Source organism: Crassostrea angulata, chromosome 5 (assembly GCF_025612915.1).
Source record: "Crassostrea angulata isolate pt1a10 chromosome 5, ASM2561291v2, whole genome shotgun sequence".
Lineage (NCBI taxonomy): Eukaryota > Metazoa > Mollusca > Bivalvia > Ostreida > Ostreidae > Magallana > Magallana angulata.
In genome coordinates, this window is record NC_069115.1 from 50,993,546 (window position 1) to 51,016,018 (window position 22,473).

The 22,473-nt window shown below is 35.2% G+C and overlaps 3 protein-coding genes across 6 annotated transcripts in view; 1 reads left to right on the forward strand and 2 right to left on the reverse strand.

Moving 5' to 3' along the window:
• The window catches only part of LOC128183885 (feline leukemia virus subgroup C receptor-related protein 2-like), a 13,380-nt gene extending 1,089 nt beyond the window's left edge, over nucleotides 1-12,291 (reverse strand). The window contains exons 1-11 of one of the 4 annotated variants that reach the window (XM_052853102.1): nucleotides 12,105-12,291; nucleotides 5,473-6,056; nucleotides 5,051-5,192; nucleotides 4,694-4,831; nucleotides 4,039-4,106; nucleotides 3,157-3,260; nucleotides 2,873-2,983; nucleotides 2,172-2,277; nucleotides 1,891-2,002; nucleotides 667-710; nucleotides 62-111 (exon numbers count right to left, since the gene is read on the reverse strand). In XM_052853102.1, the coding sequence (XP_052709062.1) occupies nucleotides 62-111; nucleotides 667-710; nucleotides 1,891-2,002; nucleotides 2,172-2,277; nucleotides 2,873-2,983; nucleotides 3,157-3,260; nucleotides 4,039-4,106; nucleotides 4,694-4,831; nucleotides 5,051-5,192; nucleotides 5,473-6,056; nucleotides 12,105-12,255 (1,610 nt within the window). In that variant the 5' untranslated portion in view covers nucleotides 12,256-12,291. Of the gene's footprint in view, nucleotides 1-61; nucleotides 112-666; nucleotides 711-1,890; nucleotides 2,003-2,171; nucleotides 2,278-2,872; nucleotides 2,984-3,156; nucleotides 3,261-4,038; nucleotides 4,107-4,693; nucleotides 4,832-5,050; nucleotides 5,193-5,472; nucleotides 6,057-8,008; nucleotides 8,125-9,394; nucleotides 9,517-12,104 lie in introns of those variants that run through there. The other 3 variants (XM_052853101.1, XM_052853103.1, XM_052853104.1) reach the window with 3 other exon arrangements.
• A 1,673-nt stretch (nucleotides 12,292-13,964) lies between these two features.
• On the forward strand, nucleotides 13,965-17,161 carry LOC128184623 (uncharacterized). Its single transcript, XM_052854181.1, has 6 exons — nucleotides 13,965-14,114; nucleotides 14,938-15,109; nucleotides 15,603-15,732; nucleotides 16,120-16,246; nucleotides 16,609-16,757; nucleotides 16,954-17,161. Exons 1-6 carry the CDS (start codon nucleotides 14,112-14,114, stop codon nucleotides 17,000-17,002), a joined length of 630 nt encoding a protein of 209 aa, XP_052710141.1. The 5' UTR covers nucleotides 13,965-14,111; the 3' UTR covers nucleotides 17,003-17,161.
• Nucleotides 17,162-20,395: 3,234 nt separating this feature from the next.
• On the reverse strand, nucleotides 20,396-21,850 carry LOC128184975 (uncharacterized). Its single transcript, XM_052854634.1, has 2 exons — nucleotides 21,295-21,850; nucleotides 20,396-20,906 (listed from the first exon to the last, which is right to left on the reverse strand). Exons 1-2 carry the CDS (start codon nucleotides 21,773-21,775, stop codon nucleotides 20,455-20,457), a joined length of 933 nt encoding a protein of 310 aa, XP_052710594.1. The 5' UTR covers nucleotides 21,776-21,850; the 3' UTR covers nucleotides 20,396-20,454.
• Between the last annotated feature and the right edge of the window lie 623 nt (nucleotides 21,851-22,473).

The following is a 22,473-nucleotide window of genomic DNA, read 5'->3' on the forward strand; positions in this document are numbered from 1 at the left end:
GGATAGCTAATGAATTTGGTCAGATTGACCTAAGTAGGGAGAACTAAATATAGATCTATACCAGGCTTCAGGCTTGCCCTCTGATGGAATGTTGATCTCGAAATTTGTGTACTGCAATGTAGAAAGTCATTGAACAACCGTTCACTTACGTCAACTAGTCGAAGAGTTTTATTGGTTCCAATACACCTATCATGCACGCACAACGCGGCCAAGTGTCACTCACTTGATATATACTCTCTCTCTCTCTCTCTCTCTCTCTCTCTGAAAGCCACCAAGAATGATAAAGAAGTGCATTGTCATGTAGGTTTTTAACACAGGAAATCAAAATGTGCACAATTTATTTTTTATTTAAAAGAATTTTAAATTTTGTAAAGGACCAAATTCACTGCATTCAAAATATCTATACCCTTTCCCATTGCTCAGTATTTAATAGACATTTAATAGTTTCGTGTTTTAAAATGTGCACAATTTTTTTATTTAAAAGAATTTTAAATCTTGTAAAGGACCAAATTCATTGTGCATTCAATATATCTTCGATACTATACCCTTTCCCATTGCTCAGTATTTAATAAACATATAGACATTTAATAATTTCATGTTCCTAGTTTATTCACACAAACACACTTGAGCACATTAAGTTTTGTGGATAAAAGAGAAATATCTTGCCTCTTTCCCCGCTTCTTGACGCCTATAATCGGCTGCAATGAATCCTGCAAAGAAAAATATCTTATTCAATATCGACTGTCTACAAATTGTGTAGAATTGGGGTGGGGGTGTGAGTGAAGACCTCCGCCTAGCTCTGAACGTGATATTATTTAGGATTGTCAAATTTTCAATACAGGTTACAGATTCAAATTTTTCGGACAATAAAATACATGTATATTGACCGATTCAAAGATTAAAAGCAGGCGGGACAGGCAAGTTTTGAGATAAAAAGTGAGATTTTGAAACATAATCCTGTCCGTTTCAACAGAGCTTTGAATTACAATTTCCGTTGGGAATTTGGGGGGGGGGGGGGGATTATCATCCTTTGTTTATTTGCTATTCTTCCCGCTAATGCGCAGTAGTGTTGTTGAAAACTTCATGTATCCGTCAAATAAGCTTCTTTGGGCGGGTGTCGACATGCGCTCGGTGAAAAGTTTTATTTTTGTTTTCATATTTTAGGTTTCAGCATTCAAGATATTTTAGACCAGATACCCCTCATACATGGATTATATATTTATAGGTTTACATTTAATTTAGATGCATGACTTTGAACTTTTTTTAGGATGGATCCAAATAATTCGCATCTTAGGGCACGATCCCAATATTAATTTTTATGGGTCTGGTCTAAATAGACAAGATGTTGCTTTCTTTCAATATTTTCTATCCCTCTTGTTGATCACAAAGCTTTTGAGTCGAATCAAACGGATAACTAATTTTATGACTCTTTCTCTAAACGCATTCCTTTTTTAACCGGGTTTTCTAAAGAAAAAAATCCGGTTATTGAAATGGTGAAAATGGCGGGCGGGCGGGCGCCAAAAGGGTACCCTTATATTATAAGGATAACTCCTCCTACTGTTTTCAAGACGGGAAGTTGTTCATTTGCAAATTAATTGTACATAAATCGGAGATATGCATAATGCTAGAATTTTGATTTCTGATTATAAATGCAAAAATACTAGCTGATGAACTTAGTCATCTTTTGGCAAAAATATTGCATATAGAGTATCCCAATTCTCTGGATAGGTAGTATTCATCAATTCAGGGTTGACAAATGAATTTTGGATACTGTTCACACAAAAGAAAAGCCAGTTTGCTGTCACATTGACAGCTTTTCTCTTGTTTTTTGTGGAAGCGGAGGGGGGGGGGGGGGTGAGAGTGTTCGAATGAAAATACTTTACAACTGACCTGTACATATAGTTCCCAACAGGAGAGTGCCAGAGATCAGGATGTTGGAACCTAGCGTCCCCACCTTGTTAATCATTGCTCTACAACCTATTGTCAGGATTATTCCGAAAAACTAAAACGAAAAAAGAGACGAGAAACTCAACTTTACAGCAGTATTCAAAACAGACACTTTCAGTGATAAGTTCATGTAAAAAGTAAACTTATCACGAATTTTAATTTTACAGTCGCTACATGTACAGTGTATGCATATGATGTTCTATAACAGTCTATCTGTCTTATACCTGCGCAGAAGCATTCAACAAGCCGGAAGACGTTCCTTCCGATTCAGGGTAGGTGATTTCGGCGGCAAATTCAAAACCAACCGGAAGATACCCAGTCATAAAGAAACTGACAAACATACGAATCGAAATCATTCAGTTACTGTATCAAATCTGAAATATCGTTGAGTATTTTACCAGTTCTCTTGCCTTTATTCGGTCTTTGTACAGTTTTTCTTAAATTTATTTTCAAGTTCTTCTTTTTTTTTTTTCATTTTAAGGTGGAATAACACATCATCACAAAATAGCTGACATCTGATCGAAACGACATTTCGTTTTATTAAGAGAATTTTATCGACGGCAACATATGACCAACTCCATAGCCGGGTGTCGGGCTTGTGGTCCGTACATCCTGAGTTTGAATTTCGCAGAGGCTTTTGTTGTTACTTACTGAATTGAATTTTTTAGATATTCATTTTTTATCCCCAAACTGCAAATTTTGTCTTATTTGACAGATGTTTATTTTATTTATCATTAAATCTTTTATAATGAAATAATTAGTTATTATAGTTTTTTTTTCCAAGTGTGTTATTCCACCTTCATATGATTTGGTCTTTGCAGATTTTACTGCCAGAATGTTTCATAATATGATGTATATTACTGATATTTATATGACAGTTATATAAAATGCGTATTGATCTTCCTTATATTTACATTATTCTTACCCTAATGCCCCCGCGCATAGAAATACAACCCATAGCAGACTTAGGTCAAGGGTAAAGGTGAAGGCTACCATCCCCGCCATGGACAGGAAGTATATACCTAGCGTTGTGCCTCTGTAAAACGAAAGAGATAAAATATAGCTATGAAGAGAGAGGGGTTAATATGTCTATTTGTTTACCTTTACTACATTCATATTATTCCTTTGTTTCTTGTATATCGATATATTTCTGCATTATAATTTCATACTGAGAATGTGAAATTGGGTCGGGCATGGAATGTGACCTACTTGTAGGTCCTTGTTCTGTCGAGCCAGATCCCGGCCGCGATAGACCCGCCCACTCCGGCTATGACAATGGTTAAACCAATCTGTCCCGCGCTCTCTTCATGTCCCTAATCAATATGATTTTTAAAAACTTAAGAATGAAAGCCAAAACATGGCAAAATTGTTTTATAATAATGGATAACACAAAATACTTGTTCTTTACTAAAGGACGACGTTTAAAAGTATTTGAAAATCTCAAGATTCGCCCCTCTCCCTCATCTCAAAGAATATATAATTTTTGTTAGCCTTGGCCACGATATGTGCACGTGCTAGAACCGTCGTCTGTTCAGTTCAGTTCGCTGTATGACCTTGTTCAAGAATTGAACAGGTTCAGGGTCACATTCTCTAGCAGACGATGACACAGATAAGAGATCTCGCAAACATTGACCTACATAGATAAAAAAAACTAGCCAATGTCTTGTAATTTAAAACATAACATATATAACTCCAGACCATTTAAATTTACCGTTTGTATACATAGCAATACCAATATGTCTTGCGCAGACAGCACTCAAGTTCACCACTCGAATGCAGCTTTGATATTAGTGACATTTATTCATTGAATTTCTCTTTCCTAATTCAATATGTCTAGGTACACGTATAGAATCCAATACTTTTCGAATACATAGCAAAATAGGTATGAAGTCGACCTTACATAATATAGACATTCTTTGAGTTTAAATGGTTAACCCTAGCACTGCTCGATGTTTATTGGCCCTTAGACAATTTATTTTTTGAATAAACATTACTGAACACAGCATGCATTATATTGTCATGTATTCACCATCATCAGACTTTATGCAAGTCCTGATTATACGATTTACTCAGCAAATTATCTTCACTTACCGGGAAGTAATCCAAGATGATGGGGTTTAGTAACGTGGAGATGGCATAATAACAGCCGGTGTTAACACCTACATGCAAAATAATTAATTAATATTGACCTAGACTTAGTACGCAAAGTCTTGAAGAACTGTAAAAATTAATGCATATTGATTAAAGGTTAGAAGATGTGTAAAATACCGATGTTTCATCATAATTCGTGGGTTATCAAGTTTTGCGGATTTTGTTAGTGAATAAATCATTCTTTGAATTATTAATAAACGTAATGAAATAATTTGTTGGTAGAATTATTGTCAACGATTTAAATATTTTTCATTACACTGTATTTTATATATCTAATTCAAGAAAACATGAAGCCCATGAACATTAATAAAACTACAGTAATTATTGGGTTTAATATACGTAGACACGAGGTTTTGTTATGTGTATATTAAAAACTTAACAAAACATTAAGCTGTCGTATTGTGCAAAACCCCTCTCACCATACACGTAGCTACCGGTAGTTAGTGTGATGACTTATTCCTGTGATTATTAATATAACTGTAATGACAATGTTTGAGCGATGATGCACTCCTCTCTACTCCAATTAACATATGAATTCTACATGCATAGTTGCGTGAAGTATAACTATGAGTAATAATTAATGTAATGCACTAACCATATGTAATTGTAAGAATGTCAAACCCGACGTTCTTGAACAGATTGAGTAGAGATCTCCCATAATGCTCTTCGTGCACGTTCTGTAACGCCAGCATTTGGGCCTTACTTGGCGGGTGAGGAGGTCTTTCCTTGAAAACTCAAATGTTTAAAATTCATCAGTACTTTCATTCCAAATACCCTATACCAAAATAATCTTAACATGGTCATGAATATGGAAAAATGTTTAAGTTACACTTGAACTGTCGTTAGAAATGTTCATGCGATGCATCTCTTTGCTGCACAAGTTCAATCATTGATCAAACATTTGCTGATTTACATCCCGTCGAGAATGTTAAGGCACAGATTTGAGACTTACTGATGATGACGAGGATAAAGAGGAGCGTCATGTAGCCGGCGCCTGCGTAGAACATAATACTCAGATCGTCCCCGATTTGATCCAGCGAGTCGCTGTTCGGGACCAGGATAGGGGGCACCAGGAAGCCTATGGCCACGCCCACCTAAAACCAGAAACAGAGTGGTATATTTAAATTAGCGACAAATCTTTATGATATGGTAAGTCTTCTCAAGGCATGCAGCACAGGAGAGAGAGGCTGTTCCCTTGAAGGCTCCAATTCTTTACATGTATTAATGTACCTTTAATTTATATTTAACTACTGTCTGGCTCTTTCACTTAAAAACATTGCTATGGGCTTTTTACCTTCAACATTCCAGTTCTGTATGTTTTGAAAGCAATAACATGGTTAATGACTGAGATAGAAAAGAGTCTAAAACTCAAACCTGATTCCCGAAAACTCCGAGAGAGGTAGCGGTGGAGACTTCATTGGGTCCAAACCAAACTGCGGCAATTTTTGCAGGAAGTCCAAGAATGAAAATTTGCGCAATCGCACAAACAGTCTGCGCAAACATCAGTATTGCGAAACGGTCTGGAGAGATGCAAGCGACCTTCAGCCACGCCCCTAGGGCGTTCAGAAAGGCCCCGGCGAGGGCACAAACACGGAGGCCCTTCTTGTTGAGTAAGAAAGTGGATGGAAATATGAGTGGAATGTAGGCCAACATGTAGATCATGGACAGCCAGTCCACAGTTGTCTCCCTTTGGAAGCGGTCCTCGGGAAGACTCGCGTTGTAATATTTGGTGATGATGTTGGCGATGATGTTTAAATGAATCCACTGGTAGGCATTGCTCATGGAGTACAAACAGAACAGAGTCACTATGATCCAGCGGCGCTTGTAAACTTTCGTTATGGGGGAACTTTCGGTCAATTTGGGGGCCCATCCTTCTGGGGACTCCTTATTCTGAACCAGTATGGGCTGTCCCTGGGGCCCGGTGTCCAGTTCCGGTAGACTGCGGCTGAGTGCGTTACCTGAAGCCATAGAGAAAATAAGCTGCGCTGTAGTGCCCGAACAGCAGTGTGTATAACAGTGTATTAACCTTAGTGAAACTGCTAAGTACAGGCTCAGAAGCAGTGGCTGAGATTCCGCGGTGAATACGAGGAAAGCAGAATTGTTATAACAACACACAGTTATGGGTCAGTTTGTACAGAAGATATGAGGACTGATAATGCACAGAGTAAGGTCACTGATAGGGGATTTCTCAGTCACGTGAGATAAAACAAAAGTTTGGACGCAGGAATCCCGGGCGTTTACTCATTGCTGGACATTAGAAGAATTTTGATAGAGTGACCGATTTTAGGTAGATAGTTCGGATTTGTGGAATCATTTTGTTAACAAAAGAAGAAGCTAGGCAGATACTAGTGGGCGTTAATAAATTCTTTTAATTTCTTTTAATTGTATTATTTTTCTTTAAAATTGCTTATGTAAAGCAAAAATAAATTTAAGCACAAAGTTAAATATTTAGACTTACATGTACATATGTATGTATATGCATATTAATACGTGTAAATGATTTTGTATTAAAATGTAACTTTTCAATCTGTTGGTTTTTTTATACAAAAAGAGTTATCTGTCCCTTGTTTTGTTTTTTGAGTCGCTGAAAAAAATTATATGTTGAATATTTTAGATAACACTTCTCAAATGGTATCGACACCACATCCCACACCCACCCAACCACCATGTTGAGGGTTGGATGGTCCTGGTCAATTCAGGAAATATTAATCTCCTGTAGAAGTGATATATTAAAAATGAAAATTTAAAAACAAATATTTTTTAAAATTCTTTCATAAACAATACTTTATTGCTAAAAGTTCGTATTTTCCATTTTATGTTTGATCTGATGGGCAATTTGTTTATAATTCTGCAAGCCTAAAGGAAACTGTCATGATACAGATACGAATACCAGAGCGCTTCAATATAGACACTGTATAATATAAATTTCGTTTCACACTGTTCTTTATTATGTTTATTCTTCAATTAAACTGCTTACTGTAACTTGTTATTTTATCAGAAATTCATTCACTAGTCGTAGTATATCATTCGATGACATCACATTAAATTATTCATTCTTCATTTTGTTTTATTTTTTTTAAATAAAACCAGGTCCAGACCCCCCCCCCTTTTTGCAAAATTCATTTTTTTTAAAAAATATTACGAGTACATTATAAAATTACCAAAAAAAATATGCCTCGGAACCCAACCCACCCACCCCCCCCCCCCCCCCCCCCCCGTAAACTAAAATAACCGTCGGAACCCCCCTCCCCCCGAAATAATTTTCTGGATCCGCGCGAACAATATCTTACACTTATCTTATAGCTAGGGCTGATGGCATGAACTAGGCAGATTGCGTGGAATTTTTAGCCATTTCACTATCAATATCTTCATTGCCTTACGTCATATATATATTTGAATAAACATTAGATCACGAATATCTCAATTGTTGAAAATATTTTTAATATGAAATGACAAAGATTTTCAGTGATGTCAGAAAAATGTGGGCCAGTTTTGGAAGGGATTAGGGTCAAGTTATGCTATGTGATATATAACACGGGCAAGAGTGGAACCTGTTTGGAATAGGCCAAGTCAGCAATAGTTACCTTTTACATAAACCAGATTGAACCAGATTCTTCTATTACATGAATTAAATGACCCAATTTGTAGTTTAAATGCATATAAAAAGTCATAGGCGGATCAAAAATCAATAGCAATATACATCATTCAAGTTATAAAAGTTAATAATTTACTGTGGCAGTTGTTCAAGTGTATATCAGTGTGTGCTTTAGAACTACTCTTCTGTAATTTATAGTATGACTAGAAATGACATACAGGCGATCTATACAGTAACATTAGGTAAAAAAATGATATTTTGATCATTTCATTGATTTAGAATAACTTATAAGGAAGTGATGACTGCTATACTTACGGAAAATAGCCATGCTAAACGAGACAGTCCGAATTATAGTATAGTGTGGAAACGCACGTGTAATATAGATCCTTGTTCATGTGCATTTGTGTGCTGTACGGTACACCGGTAGGGGCATATAGTTTTACGCGCGTTAAAATTTGACTTGTTGAATAAGATATTGGAATATTAATAAATGTTGCACTGTTTTGTATAGCATAACAGTTTTGTTTAAATACACGTAGTTGTAATTTGGAACTCAAGCACTTGGGAAAATTCGGTCACTGTCAGTTAATTTTTACCGTAGAGTTTTAAAAACCCATCATTCTATACCACCACTTTAAATATCACATTCTGTTGACATGAACACAATTAAAATGTCATCAGATTTCGCCTGTGATGAATTAAATAACCTGTAATCATTTTATTTCACCAAAAGTCTACATCTTATCCTACACTGAAGTCCATTTGTTTCACATTAAAAAAAAACTAGAGCGAATATTAAACCCAGAAAACCACTACAGACGATAATAAATGAACAAACCCGCAAAAGCTGAGACCCATTTTTCCCCGTATAATTGACATTGCTCTTATTATCAAATAAAAAAGACCGAAATGGTTGGGTGGTTTTAAAATGGTGATTGTTCTCTATACTTTTTGCCCTTACTTGCGACTTATTTAAAAAGTTAATTGTTCTAGTAGAGGCATCGAACTTTAAACATTGCATTGTTTTTGCTTATGAATAATTATTTTAAAATATATACATTTATATACTACATGAAAATTTTTTTAAAAAATCCTGTTAAACATAAATAAAGAATAACGAGAATGAGGAGGCTTATTTTTCTCAGTGTATTTTGTTTATTATTGAGGAAATCATACAGGGGGCACCTGAAATGTTACAGTGCAGTGACGATTTTGCTTGAAAAAAAATCAAAATAAAAAAAAGCATGACATGTTTTCCTCAAAATAGTCCAATAAAAACAGACAAGTAACCAGTGACCAAATTACATAATGTGAACTTTAATACAAATGGACTTTGTACCTTGCGTGTGTACGTGTCCTACTTTTTTTACTTGATTGTTATAATTAACAAATCCAGTAAATTAATTGTGTTACTGTAATCTGCACGAGATATTTATAAACATTTTGAAGCGGGTTTTATATTTTCCCTTTGACAAGTACTAGAACCAGAAAAAGCTTAAAATTATGATAAAGTCGCTCTGTAAAGAAATGGTTATTTAGCATTTCCTATTTTATGCTTAAGGTTGAATACATAACCCGAAGATATTGGAAATCGAAACCATGAATTGTATCAAAAGTTTACTTAAATTTCCTTTATCTAAGCATATAAGAAAGCATTGAAGAAGTTGTGCATGCATTTGAAATTGTACTGTATGTACTTACGGAAAATAGCCATGGTGAACCATCCAAGCTTTACGCCAAAACAGTGCACTGCTGTTCATTCGATCTGTTTTGTTTATGTACGGTAGTCCAGAGGGATCATTTTTTACAATCTTTGCCATGAAGCAATGTACATTCATTGCACGTGTACTAATCATCGTTTTCTGTGTTGTAAGGCAGATTTTTAAAATCTTAGAATGTTCATGTATCTTTAACCACTGACAACAACAACAAAATGCAAACTACGATGCAGTCTTCTATTATAAAAATAGATCTTTTTTCATTTATTTGAATATTAAACTTTGAACCCCTCTTGGGACACCAGTATTGGTCCGGTGGTATTGGTTTTAACAATTTAGAAAAAAAAACTCTCCTGTGCAGTTACTCTGCCAAACCGGAAGTGAAACAGCGTTTATACCGAAGCACAAATCTTTATCGCTGGCAAGACTTTGCACTTAAAAACAATCGATAGATTCGATGTAACATATGCAGTAGCATTATTTATCAAGGAAACTTATACATTTGTAAATGAATACCTTGAAAACATTAGTCAGATTTTAAATAGTACGAACAATTTAGACATTTTTGCCGTCGTATGAATTCTTACGCCTGAGTTCAATATTACTTGGATACGATTTTCCATAAATATTTAGATTGCTGATAAATAATGCATTGAGTAGAGTTTGAGTGGCGTTAATTCTATCTTTATATATTACTCAACATGACTCATATGGGGTTTTCCGTTTTTAGGTATAAGCTCGGAATTCTTGTCTGAAAAGCATGATAATTCATGATTTTAAAAAAGTTGTTATTATTTAAATACAGCTAAGAAACAATTTGCCATGCAAATTACATATCGTTGATTTAAAAAAAAAAAAGGGGGGGGGCTCTCTACAATGCGTACATTGCTTTGAATTCCTTGTTCACATTTTAAAAAGTGTTGGAATAATCCAAGTTTATATCGCAAACTTCACACAGTATAAGTAATGTTGAAAAAAATTATAAGCATGCAAGCATGCATGCAATCTATTCTGACATTCATAAATTATCTACATACATTACCTTTTTATTCGAATAAAACATATATGTATTTAAATTTTTTTTAAACTGTTCCAGAGTTTGAACCCAATTTAAAAAGTCGGACTCGATTACATTTTGGCTGCGTCCTCAAGGCGATCCTGCTGCGTAAACGTACTCGGCATACATAGCAGTCTCCTAAAGCGCCGCGACAACGCTACGGCGTCTTTATTGACGGAGACCATCGTAGAACGCCATGCAAAAGCGCACACTTTTAGAGTGCACAATGTACATACACGCGTTATGACTCTGCGTTTTGAAAAATAGCGCAGTAGAATCGGAGTGGGTCGCAGTGAGATAGCATTAGAGCTCCGTTGGAGCGTTCTAGTTATGCACGTATTTGCAGTGTAGACGCAGTGGCAAGTCGATTGCGCTCACACACTGAACTTTCGGTTTCCTTAATGGTGGCACAGTGTCTCTATCGCGCCCTCAATGTGGTCCTCTTTAAAATTGTCTAGAAACGTTGACGTCGCTGGATGTCACGGCACGACGAGAAGTAAAACAGTATGGATTTAACTCGGGGGGAAAAGCCGCGATACAAATTGTAAAATGCTCAATTGTGCAAATAAGTCCAAAAAAATTTGCACATTTGTGAAAAACTGTAATATGTTTTGGTGGTGTTGTGGTTACTGTATTTTAGTCAAAAAACTGACCGAAGAAAAAAGGATATTTGTAAATATTTGGTCAAAAGAGTAAGTAACGTCATCTGACATTCAGTGATATCCTTGCAGAAATGAAGAGATATACGGTAAAAAGTGAAAACTTTAATGAACTAACTTCTCGAACAAATGTGAGCAAATATGATTTCAACTTGCGTAGAGCCATTTTAAATTTAAAAGTGAAAGGCGCAAGAGACTGGGCGTGGTATGTAGATTTTCATAAAATGTGCGTGTGTCAACTTGATGTCATGGTTTGAACGTTACTGTGCTTCGTGATGACAAAACGTGTTGTTTTTAAAATCGGTACAACAAATATACCATATTCATCAAATGGAAAGAAACTGCGCATATTAGTAAAATAAGTCTTGATGTATCAATTACTATAGTTATAATTTTAATTTTTGAAAAATGTATGATAGACAGCCACATTGTTTTCCTATTGTTTGATTGTCTATCGTCTTTTTTCGATATGAACTCTCTTGGTACGTTAGAATTTTAAACAAAACGGAAATGCTTTATTCTTCCAACTTAAGTAATAACTGGACAGCTACGATTGCTTTTTCTGTTTTCATTGAATTTAATGCAGTTAAGCTCAAATATCAACAGAACCCGGTATTTATACCGAGTATTTTTTTTATAGAAAGGGGTTTGTCGTGGATGCTACGTAATACATGTACATTCGATGTTGTTTTACGCTTTTCAGAAAGGTTCGATGCGATACAAAGATTGCAACGGTCCTATATAGATTCTTGGAATTAAGAAAAGGGATTTTCAAAAACAAAAACGAACAAATTAAATTTAGTTTACAAATAATTTTCCATTAATATTGCTTTTTGTATATTCAACGTTTAATACGTTAACACGTAAATGTCAAACGTAGTATACCCCTTACTACTGTCGAACTTTTCGTTGTAATCTCTGTAGGTACATAATAAACTGATAAAGCGACGATGGACTGAAAACCCCCACACACAAACCTGAATTAACTAATGTCCCTTTGGTCTCTCCGGACAGACAACCCGCCGTGTGATGGTCGACCTGTAGCTGGGTGACGCTTAGTGTGGTCACACCTGTCTCCGGACAGCTGTCCGACGGTCCGTACCTGCCACGCCTCATCTTTGATCCCATGTCATGACACAAATGATCTGGCCAGCTATGGGAGCTTGGTTCACCTCTGTTCTGAAGAGGGGTAACGAAAAAACGCAAAGGGTGTGAACCTTTATTAAGGTCAGACAGTATCTTGACTTTCGAAGAATCTATAAGTTTGTAGAGATTTGTCAGATTGGATTCAAGAGTAAAATAAACAGGGTTCCGACAGTGACTGATTGTGGTGCATTATGGTACGCCTATCTTCTACCAGTCTGATTATCTTAGATGTATATATATATATACCACTGAAATTGACATCTAGTTTAAAAACAGCTAAGTGATAACCCCTGTTTCATCCATCATAAACGGGGCATATATGAGTGAAGAAGATTTTAGAAAGGCCTAAAAGATAAGATGTGGGTCAAGGCTACAACGATCATGACCTCCAACGTATAATAATTTCGTGTTGCAAGAAACTAATTTTTCGTTAATAGGGTACCAACAATTTTATGTACCTTAATCATAATGTTTAGGGAAGAATTGCACTATGTTAAGACTCAAAGAAATTCCGACATTCAGACCTGATTTTCTTGAAAACAAGATAAACAAGTTTCTACAAAGTCGTGTCTCTATGAAATTCAGATACATAGGCTGAATTAAAGGTAGAAAATTTCAAAACTTTTCAGCCGAATACCAGAGGCTTGTCATATCAAAAGCCACTTGTGGACAAACCCATAATTTTCTATCTCCGTTTGGGTGAAGATTTCAGGCACGTACCACCACACTCGCAGCAAACAGTTTTTTTTTTTTAATTTACCTATTAAAAAATTACATGTAAATAAGCATGGAGTTGGTTCCCCACTTTTTTGAAGGATGTAAAAACGGAATTGAAACGGAAATCAAAAGTGAAGTTGATGTTATATGAATGAAGTTATAGGTAAGCTATGCCCCCCCCCCCTCAAAAACTGGCCGTACATTATTATTTCTTTTTTTCTTTCATTCATTTAAATAACAAAGATTACAATGCTAACTTCACGGTACTGTACATTTGTTAATTCAATAAACATGTAAACATGTGTATTTAAATGTAAGTGAATTACATCTATAGCTATTCATTTATGTGTATTTTCTTCTAAAAAGACATAGGGTCACTTTTTCAATCGCCGAATACAATATTTATAGCTTATGGGAACAAAGCCAAATTCTTGTTCGTTTGTGTCAACGCATTGTCAGATACCCACAGGTGATGGCCTCTTTTACTTATCAAGTAAATAAGAAAAATAAGCGATCACCCGTGGGTATCTGACGATGGTGTCAAGTAATTTGAGAAAATTACGCACTACGTAATTCAAAGTGTATTTTAGAAATAAGATTAACACACTTTGATGTTTATATTTTTTGAATGCGTTCAGTTAGTCCTATATCTAACGTACTTTGAAACATAAAAGTTTGTAATTTTTTAAGTGCATTGTAACACACCTTAGCCATCGACCAAATCACTCTACTTAGTACTACTCTTTTACCAAATGGAAAATGAGGCATCGACCTGGAAATTTCAAATTATAAAAGTTTTTGAGCGCACTAAATCAGCAATGGCAGAATATTTTGTAAATTGGAATTACGTTTCTTTAATTAGAAATAATGCACTCAAAATATATAAATTTTGTCAAGGAAATTTTAATTATTTTTCCGAGAAAGATAAGAATTTGGGGGGGGGGGGGGGGGTGAACGGAAGTGAATTGCTCAGGCTGCAAACAGGTTATGTAATATGACTTGCCTCCTCAGAATCTTCCTCTTGACCTCTGACCTCTGTAGGTATTTCCTGCCGAGTTGTTTTGGCATGTGTGTAGTGCAGAAAACAGACACTGAATACAAAGAAATCTTGACGAACCGACATGGTGAGTAGAGAGCTTCAGCCATCTTTATATCGCCGGAATTTTCTTAGAGAATATATTATTGTAATTGTATCGTTAATTATATTGTAATGATTTCACTAGTATTTATATATGTCCCTGGCTATATAGCTATTTTTCATAAAGATATTTGTTTGGTTCGGATGAATGTTATGATAAATTATATGGAATTACATTTCATGTTCATTTTCCTTCTTTTTTTTTTTCGTTTTTGATGTATTATATTGGTAACGTATTCTGGAATCGATAGTATCTTATCTAATCGCCGTTTTGATAGTTAGTTAACAAAAGAATTATCATGCTGTGTTATCCTTTGATCAATAGTGGCGTTTACCGGAAGATGATTGGAACCATCCTCAGTAATATACACCCCCTGCGTCACTCAACAGCTCATGCATTCCATTCTTCTTGTAGTAAAGCATGGACATATTGCATTAAGGGTCATGTATATAAAACATTTGTATATATATTTATAATTGATTTAAAAATAATTAAATTTGATCTGATTGTGTACTTTAATTTAAATACTAGAAATTAGAACTGCCATTTCTTTTCATATAAAATTTTCCGCACTGTTTTATATTCTGTAAAACTACATGACACTGTATCAGCACATGAAAAGTGCCGATTTTAACGTCGATTGCATGTGCTTCCATCAAATGTTAGCATGTTTTAATGTGACGAGCGTTGAATGTCTGGGGTTTTAAAAACTGTTAATTTTTGAATATCATATATATATGCAACACATTTTAAAGATTTTAAATATTGATATTAAATGCAATTTTTTTCTTCATAATTATTCTTGTAGGAGAAGTTGAGCTTGATTTTTGGGGCGATTTTAAGTGTGCTCATTGGGGTGGAGTCCTCTGCTCAGTGGAGGGTGACAGACTTCCCTCACCCTGTGTACCAGGCCAAGCAGTGCGGCCGCAAGGAGGCGTCGTGGATCTGTGACCCCAATGGCATCATCTCTACACAGGACGGTAAGAGGAAGGGGGGGGGGGGAGTCAGGGATCGAAAAGCATGAAATACTACGTACATTTATTCTTTTTATTACCGATCATGATATATGTAAACATTACGATTTACGATATTAAATAATGTTGAAATGAGTTTTTAAAAACGCCTGCATGATAAAAAGACAAGTTGAATTTGCGTTAAATCTTTGATTAAAACTATATTTTTCTTAGATTCAAAATTTTTCTATTACGATTTACTACAGACAATAGACTATATATAAAATATTCATGTCCATAGATATCTATGCGAATACCCTTGTCGAATGCACGAATCTAAAGAGGGTGGGGATTGGGTCCGGAAAATTCAACTTTATAAAATTATTGAAAATAAGCCCCGGACAAACAAACAAAATTATTTTAGAGACAACTCCCATCCCTCCCAATTATAGATCCGCGCATGCTAATATGACATTAAAACTATAGCTGTATGCCGACGTTTTTGTTTCCTTTGATACAGCTGATGCTATACAGCAAACTGTCAAAGAAACATACGACTCGACTCAGTGCCCGTGCCCAGAATGTGCAGCCAACAATCAGGGTTACGTCATAATGGTAGCCATTATGCCCCGGATGTACAGAATTGTCAAGTGAGTGATTTGCACTGAGACTTTATAGTAATAGTACATTGACCACAAAATGTATAATATCCACAATAAGTTAAACAGAGTATTAAAAGAATTTTAAGTGACAATGTTTGTAAACTGACTGGTTTGGTTCATTTAAAATTAACGTTCTGTCCTTTTGAGTGTAAAAAAAAATAAGTTGGAATATAATTTTTCAAAGTTTACCACTTTATGAATTAATTTCATTAAAAATTAATATTGTAAATTCGGCTATTACAGATATAGCTTAATTAAATCTAAAGCAGAAAGATAATACATACTGGTACATAAATGTGTATCAATATGTGTTTCATACGAATCCTTATCATCTCGTTCAAATTGAACACCGATCTGTACGTGTACATGTTTCAGTCGGTCCGCCAATGTCCAGGACGTGCTGTATGATGCACGTGTGTACTCCTACTACCTCAGTCAGTTCTGGAACGTGACCACGTGTGACACCAATACCCTGCTCCTGTACTCCAAGGATGACGACATTGTGAGTACCCCGCCCACTACCGGTCACTACGTCATCAAACGAAACAATTAGCATATTATCTTCCTAATTAAAGTATCCTAGAATAGATAAAATCTCAACTGATTTGTATAGCAATAAGCTTATCATCGCATTAAAAAGTAGATAATGATAAGAGTGAGATACGAATGGAACCATTTACAACACGTTATCTTTCTTTCCATAAGAGAATTGATTATAGACATTGCCTTTCTCTTTTAGTAAATTTTACATTTTATGGAAAGTGAATAAGAAAGAGAGTTTTAATTCTTTATAGAAACGAGTGTTCCTAGTATACACTGTTACTTCTGACTGTGATCGTTTCTGACACATTCATCCCGTTCCAGACTTACGTCATGACGTGGAGGAATGCCCGCCGGCTGTTGGACGACACCAAGGTTCGAACCATCACCCTCAACAACCGCCATTATTTCGATGACTCCTCCAACCAGGAGATGATAGGAAAGGGTCTCAGGAATATGGTGAAAAACATTAGGTATAACCACGGACACACCAGTTCATAGATGTGATAGATAGCAATACGTTAAATGGGGTGGTTTGATTTTGCATCAATTTCCGGTTTAGCGCCACCTATATCTATGGATTGATCAAAGAATGATAACTCTACTTTTCAAACTTCATCTGTTTGTTTGGATTTTTTTAATTGTTTATACATATCTTTGTATTTACAGTGAAGTTTTTAAGGAGAAGGCTCCCCGGCGTGTAAGCAGCAAGAAGTAGCCCCATGTACTTACAACTAATTAATCTACACGTGTTGTTGATATATTGAAGGGCTATTCTCTGTGTTAATTCAATTCCTGATAGTTCGATAAATGCGGATGTCAGTTGTCTATCTTGTCAGTGTTATGGCTATCATAAATAAATGTATACAGTTAATAATTGATTTTACCGTTTCACATATTTTAGAATTTTTTTTAAAATTACTTAAGTACTTTAGTTTTCACAATCTCATAAGTGATCGTACGATATTTCTGTTGTTGGTTTAAATATGTAAATTGATAATAATTAATTAATGTCATCAGTTTCATTCTTATATGATTCATATTTTGAATAAAAGATACTTGCTCTGTTTCAGTTATAGTACTATATTTATTTAATAAATAACTGCGCTTTGATTGATTTACGTAAATCCTCAATTACAACTGTCTTTTCTGTTTTTAAAACTTCCTTAAAAGATATTTTAAATCAAAATACAGGTCCTAGGATGACACAAGAGTAATGTCACAAGTGCAAATCATTAAAGCGCGGCGTAAACCGACAAATACTACACTCTGATACTGGTATATTTTTATATTTGACGATTTTTTTTAAAATTTCATAATTTAGTCATTTACAAAGTTTAAGGCGTTTCTTTTTATTTAAAATTAAATGAAATTAAGTTTTTCAGTAAACCAATGTGGGCAAAATGTATAATTTGTTTGCAAATAAAGTGTTAACAAAGTTGATTCTTTTTCATATCAAAATGTGCCATATTTTGTAGATTCCTTATTTTATGTGAGTACTTAATTCCGCGATTCAACTGCTTTTCTTCAAATCGCAAGAATATTAAATTGAGAACGCCGAATTTTTATCATAACTTCTCATAATTTTCATGCGTCCGAAAAATAAAAACGAGATTTTAAAATCCGCGAAATGTGCTACTCGCGATTTTACGCAGATATTAATTCCCCGCTTTTAATTAGATATTTACTATATTCCGAATTCAAGTTTCAATATTTTCTCTTACATTTCAATTTGTTACCCTTGTAAGGCCCCGGAATTGTTCTGCAGGAGGTCTTTGTTTGAACAATGTAGAATCTACACTAAATAAGACGCTTTAATGTATGATGATTTTGAATAAATATTATGTAAAATATGACCATGTCATAGGCATATTCCGAAGAGCTATTTGTCGTTTTTCTTCAATTTTTCAGGTAAAGTATTGCGCAAGCTTTAAGAAAAAAAAGGTTATGTACATCATTTCGATGGTGAATAATGAAACAAAGGCTGCGTTTTCTACAATTGGTTTAATTGGTCTAGTGATTCTGAAGAAGTCGAATATGAAACGTTGACAAACGGGTGAACAAATAGACGCCGGACATGATCGGAAAGATCTCACTTGATCTTTAGCTCAGGTGAGCTAAAATCGATTACTTGTGCCAATTATTGCATTATTGGATCTATCAAGAGGAGAATAGTATAAATTCAGAACTGACCTACATGAAGCTTATCGAGGTTTTAAACACGATCTACACAAGAAAGTGCAGTATGTTCTCTGACACAATCCACTTTCTGTTAAGTTTTTATCAAACATCATACAAGACATTACAATTACGTACAGGAATTGTTTATTTACTTATTTTGAAACTGTTGAATATTCCCAAACCTATTTTTGCAATAACTCATGGGTTTTATATGGGTTTGTTTGTTTGTTTGTTTGATTGTTTTATTTTTTTAGGGAGGAGGTTGGTTTTTTTTTTGGGGGGGGGGGGTATGGTAAAGGAAATTTGGTCCTAGAAATATATCATATTATGTTAGAATGATTTTTTTATTGTACAGATATTAAGATTGTCCATGCAAATAACAACAAATTTGTTCTTGTTTGGCGAGTCTAAAATAGAATATTTTGTTTAAGTAAGATTGCCTTGTAGATATTTTTATTAATTTGGAGATATTTCATAGTCGAATCTACAGTGCATGGATATATTTCATTCTTAAACATTGTTAAAAATTGAAGAGACGAAAGAAAAATGTCTTAGAGGCGGTGAATTATGTCTTATTTTCATTCTCACAATTCACCATGCATCTTACATTATACAACATCAAAAAATCTTCCATCCTGCAAACGACGTTCTTTCATATATATTACTCTGGATATAGTGACCGGTCCCGATTATGAGTTGAGGGTGTGTTCGAACAAAAACGTCATCTCCAGCGTTAACATGTGCAACCACAATACCAGTCGCCTCACTTTGGACTCCGATTAAAGTATGAATATAAACTGAACCAACGTCTTCTCTGTTTGATAGTGAACAGAGAAGACGTTGGTACAGTTTATCTTCATACCATTGACGGAGTAGATGCCGAGACAGGTATGGTGGTTACTCATGTTAACGCTGGAAGAAGTTCGAGTTCAATGAACAAGATCCTTCAACTCGTTCACTGTGTTTTGGAGAGCCTTGTTTTGTTTTTGCACATTTTTGTTGCCGTTATATGAATTAGCGCTCGTCCAAAATGGCAGAATAAGTAACACGAAAACTTAAAACATTTTGTCTTGACTATTTCTAGTATTACGGAAAAGACAGACTGATACTAGTACGACGCAGAATATTGAAACGCAGAGGTCTTATCACTGTCATACACGTGATAAAGTAGGTAGAGTCGGTTATAGAAAAGACGATTATTATATATAAGAAGTTCTTTTACCCGTTTTAGCTAATAACGCAGCCCTAGTCTGACAAGACCTTTCCATTTCTCTTTCCAGGTTGATAGGTAATGTGAAACATAACTCATAGTACTGTTTGCACAATAGGAAGATCAATTAAAAAGAATCCCCGAATGGATAAGGATTTCTAGAATAAATGATTTTTTTTGGCTTTAAAAATGTAGGATGATGCACTGCGAGAAAATAAAATACATGTATGACAGTCATGAATTGAAAGAAATCCAGTGATGATGGTCCGCTTTGGCTTTCCTTTAACTAGACTTAGTACAGGTACATAATTAATCTGCTGGTGTTTGAATTGCTTTCAGAGAATTGTGCATAAATCTGAAGACAATGATTAGACTTGAGGTTGACTATTGACTATGAAAAAGTTGGGGACGGTAAGGCTATTCTCTTTTGAGAAGTGGACAGGCATAGCCTACATCTTTAAGAAATCATTATGATTCGACCTTTTATTTTTTTCTCGGGCTTGAACTACATCATACTTGAAAAGATTACTTTCAACCATTATGATTTAAGGAATTCTGCACCACTTTTACCCCTGCTTGCAAATGAATATTGCCCTACTTATCTATAACCAATTAATAAATGAAAGTAAATTAAAATTCAAAAATTTATATACATTTGGAGATAGAAAAAGTAATATGGCGGTTAACCCTTCACGAGTCGTTTCACAAAAATGGGAATGGTGATTTTATGACTCATTTTAATTTTTGAAAGTAGACATCTATCTTACATAATTGCAACATCAAAAAATCTTCCATCCTGCAAACGAGGATCTTCCAAAAGTATTACTATTGATGTAATGACCGGTCCCGATTTTGAGTTGAGGGTGTGTTCGAACGAAAACGTCATCTCCAGCGTTTACATGTGCAACCACAATGCCTGTCGCCTCGGCATCTACTCCGTCAATGGTATGAAAATAAACGGTACCAACGTCTTCTCTGTTAACCATCAACTGAATGCTATGGTCATTGATTGCTCCAATCCGAAAAGTCCAAGTGAAAACGTATACTCCAGATTCTGGTACAATGAACACACCGGTATTAGGGTGGTAGGCATTTCCAAGGTTAGTTTTGGCGACGTCAAAAACCAACACGTGTTCTGGGCTTGGAGAAGGTAGTATTGACGACATGTACGCGTAAAATGCAATGCCATTGTGAGAGGTGGATGGAGGTATTAGAGGTGTAAGGAATCGCTCTACAAAATTAAATTTTATCAGAATTGAACACGTAAGTACAGAAGAATTTTAGTGCCAATTAATATAATTTTAACTACCGGTATGCCGTACGTACGAGATGGTAAGTCGTAGTTGCATCTCCTAATGAAAAGATAGTAAGTCGTACGTACAAGGTAAGCTGCACAAACGATAGTCGTGTGCAAGTCGTATATACGACATGATACTAGAAATGAGTGGTAACGAGACACGTCGGCGTTATTACGAGATTCTAAGTCGTTATTACGAGATAGTGAGTCGTAAGTACGAAATTTCTAAGTCGTAGGTACATGTACCAATAATGTGTTATACAAACGAGAACGTAAAACTAAACCATGAAGAAAGTTTAAAAATCAAACTCGATTTTCTCACTCTGAATTCTGTTGACGTCCCGATTCCCGTTTTCTGATTTTTCTTTATCCACACTTGAGTTGGCATCAGAAAGATTTCTCAGTCCCTGTGGAACTTCCATCATCGCCGTATGTATCTTCTCCAGTCTCCATAGACGGGAGTTTAGAGGATAAACGTATTTCTTGATATCCGTATAGTTTCTCTTCAACGTTTTTAAAACTCTATTGTACTTGGCTTCAATTAGCTCCAAATTAGATACGCGACTATTTAAATTCCTTATTTCATAAAGATGAATTTCTTTCATTTGCTCCATTTCATTCCGAGTCTTTACGATTTCGAGTTCAAGGAAATCGTTTCGTTGCTTCTGAACATGAACAAGGTCCCTCAACTCGTTCACTGTGTTTTGGAGAATTTTTACTTGTTTTTGCACATTTTTGTCACCCTTATATGAATAAGCGCTCGTCCAAAAAGGCAAAACAAGTAACACGAAAACTTGAAACATTTCCTCTTGACTTGTCTTCTTTTTTTATCAGTTCTAGTATAAAGGACACGCCAAATTGATACTAGTACAGGAAATAATATTGAATGGCATAGGTCTTATCACTGTCCAACACGTGATAAAGTAGGTAGAGCCGGTTATAGGAAAGACGGTTACGTATTTTCCCTGTTTATCTAAAAACTCAGCCCTAGTCTGACAATACATTTCTATTTTCTTTCTGAAAAAAGTTTGATAAATTACATAAAACAAATTCATAGCACTGTGTCCACAAAAGGTGGGGCAAACTGCAATTTTTTTTTTGCTTATCATAATGTTGGACTAGGTCTGCCGCCCCCCCCCCCCCCCCCCCCCCGGCCATAATCGATGTTACATGCTTGTTTTACCATCTGGGCTACGTTACCGATCAAACATTTCACTAGCTTATAAATAATTTCACAATGAAATAAAATCCTCACGAGTAAGAATAAAAAAAACGGATTGTTTTTTGGTACCAGTTGAAAAACGTGTTTTCTTGCAAATAATTTAAAGAGTTGCGAGTGTTACTATATGCCACCACACTAACTATAATTGGGAGGTTAGTAGTCCATACTAGACATTACTATGACACATAAAGAACATGTTTTCTACCTCATGTATCATCAACCCTTTGATTTTATGTATAAACATTGAAATGTTTAAACTAAGAGACCAAAATGTCTTTC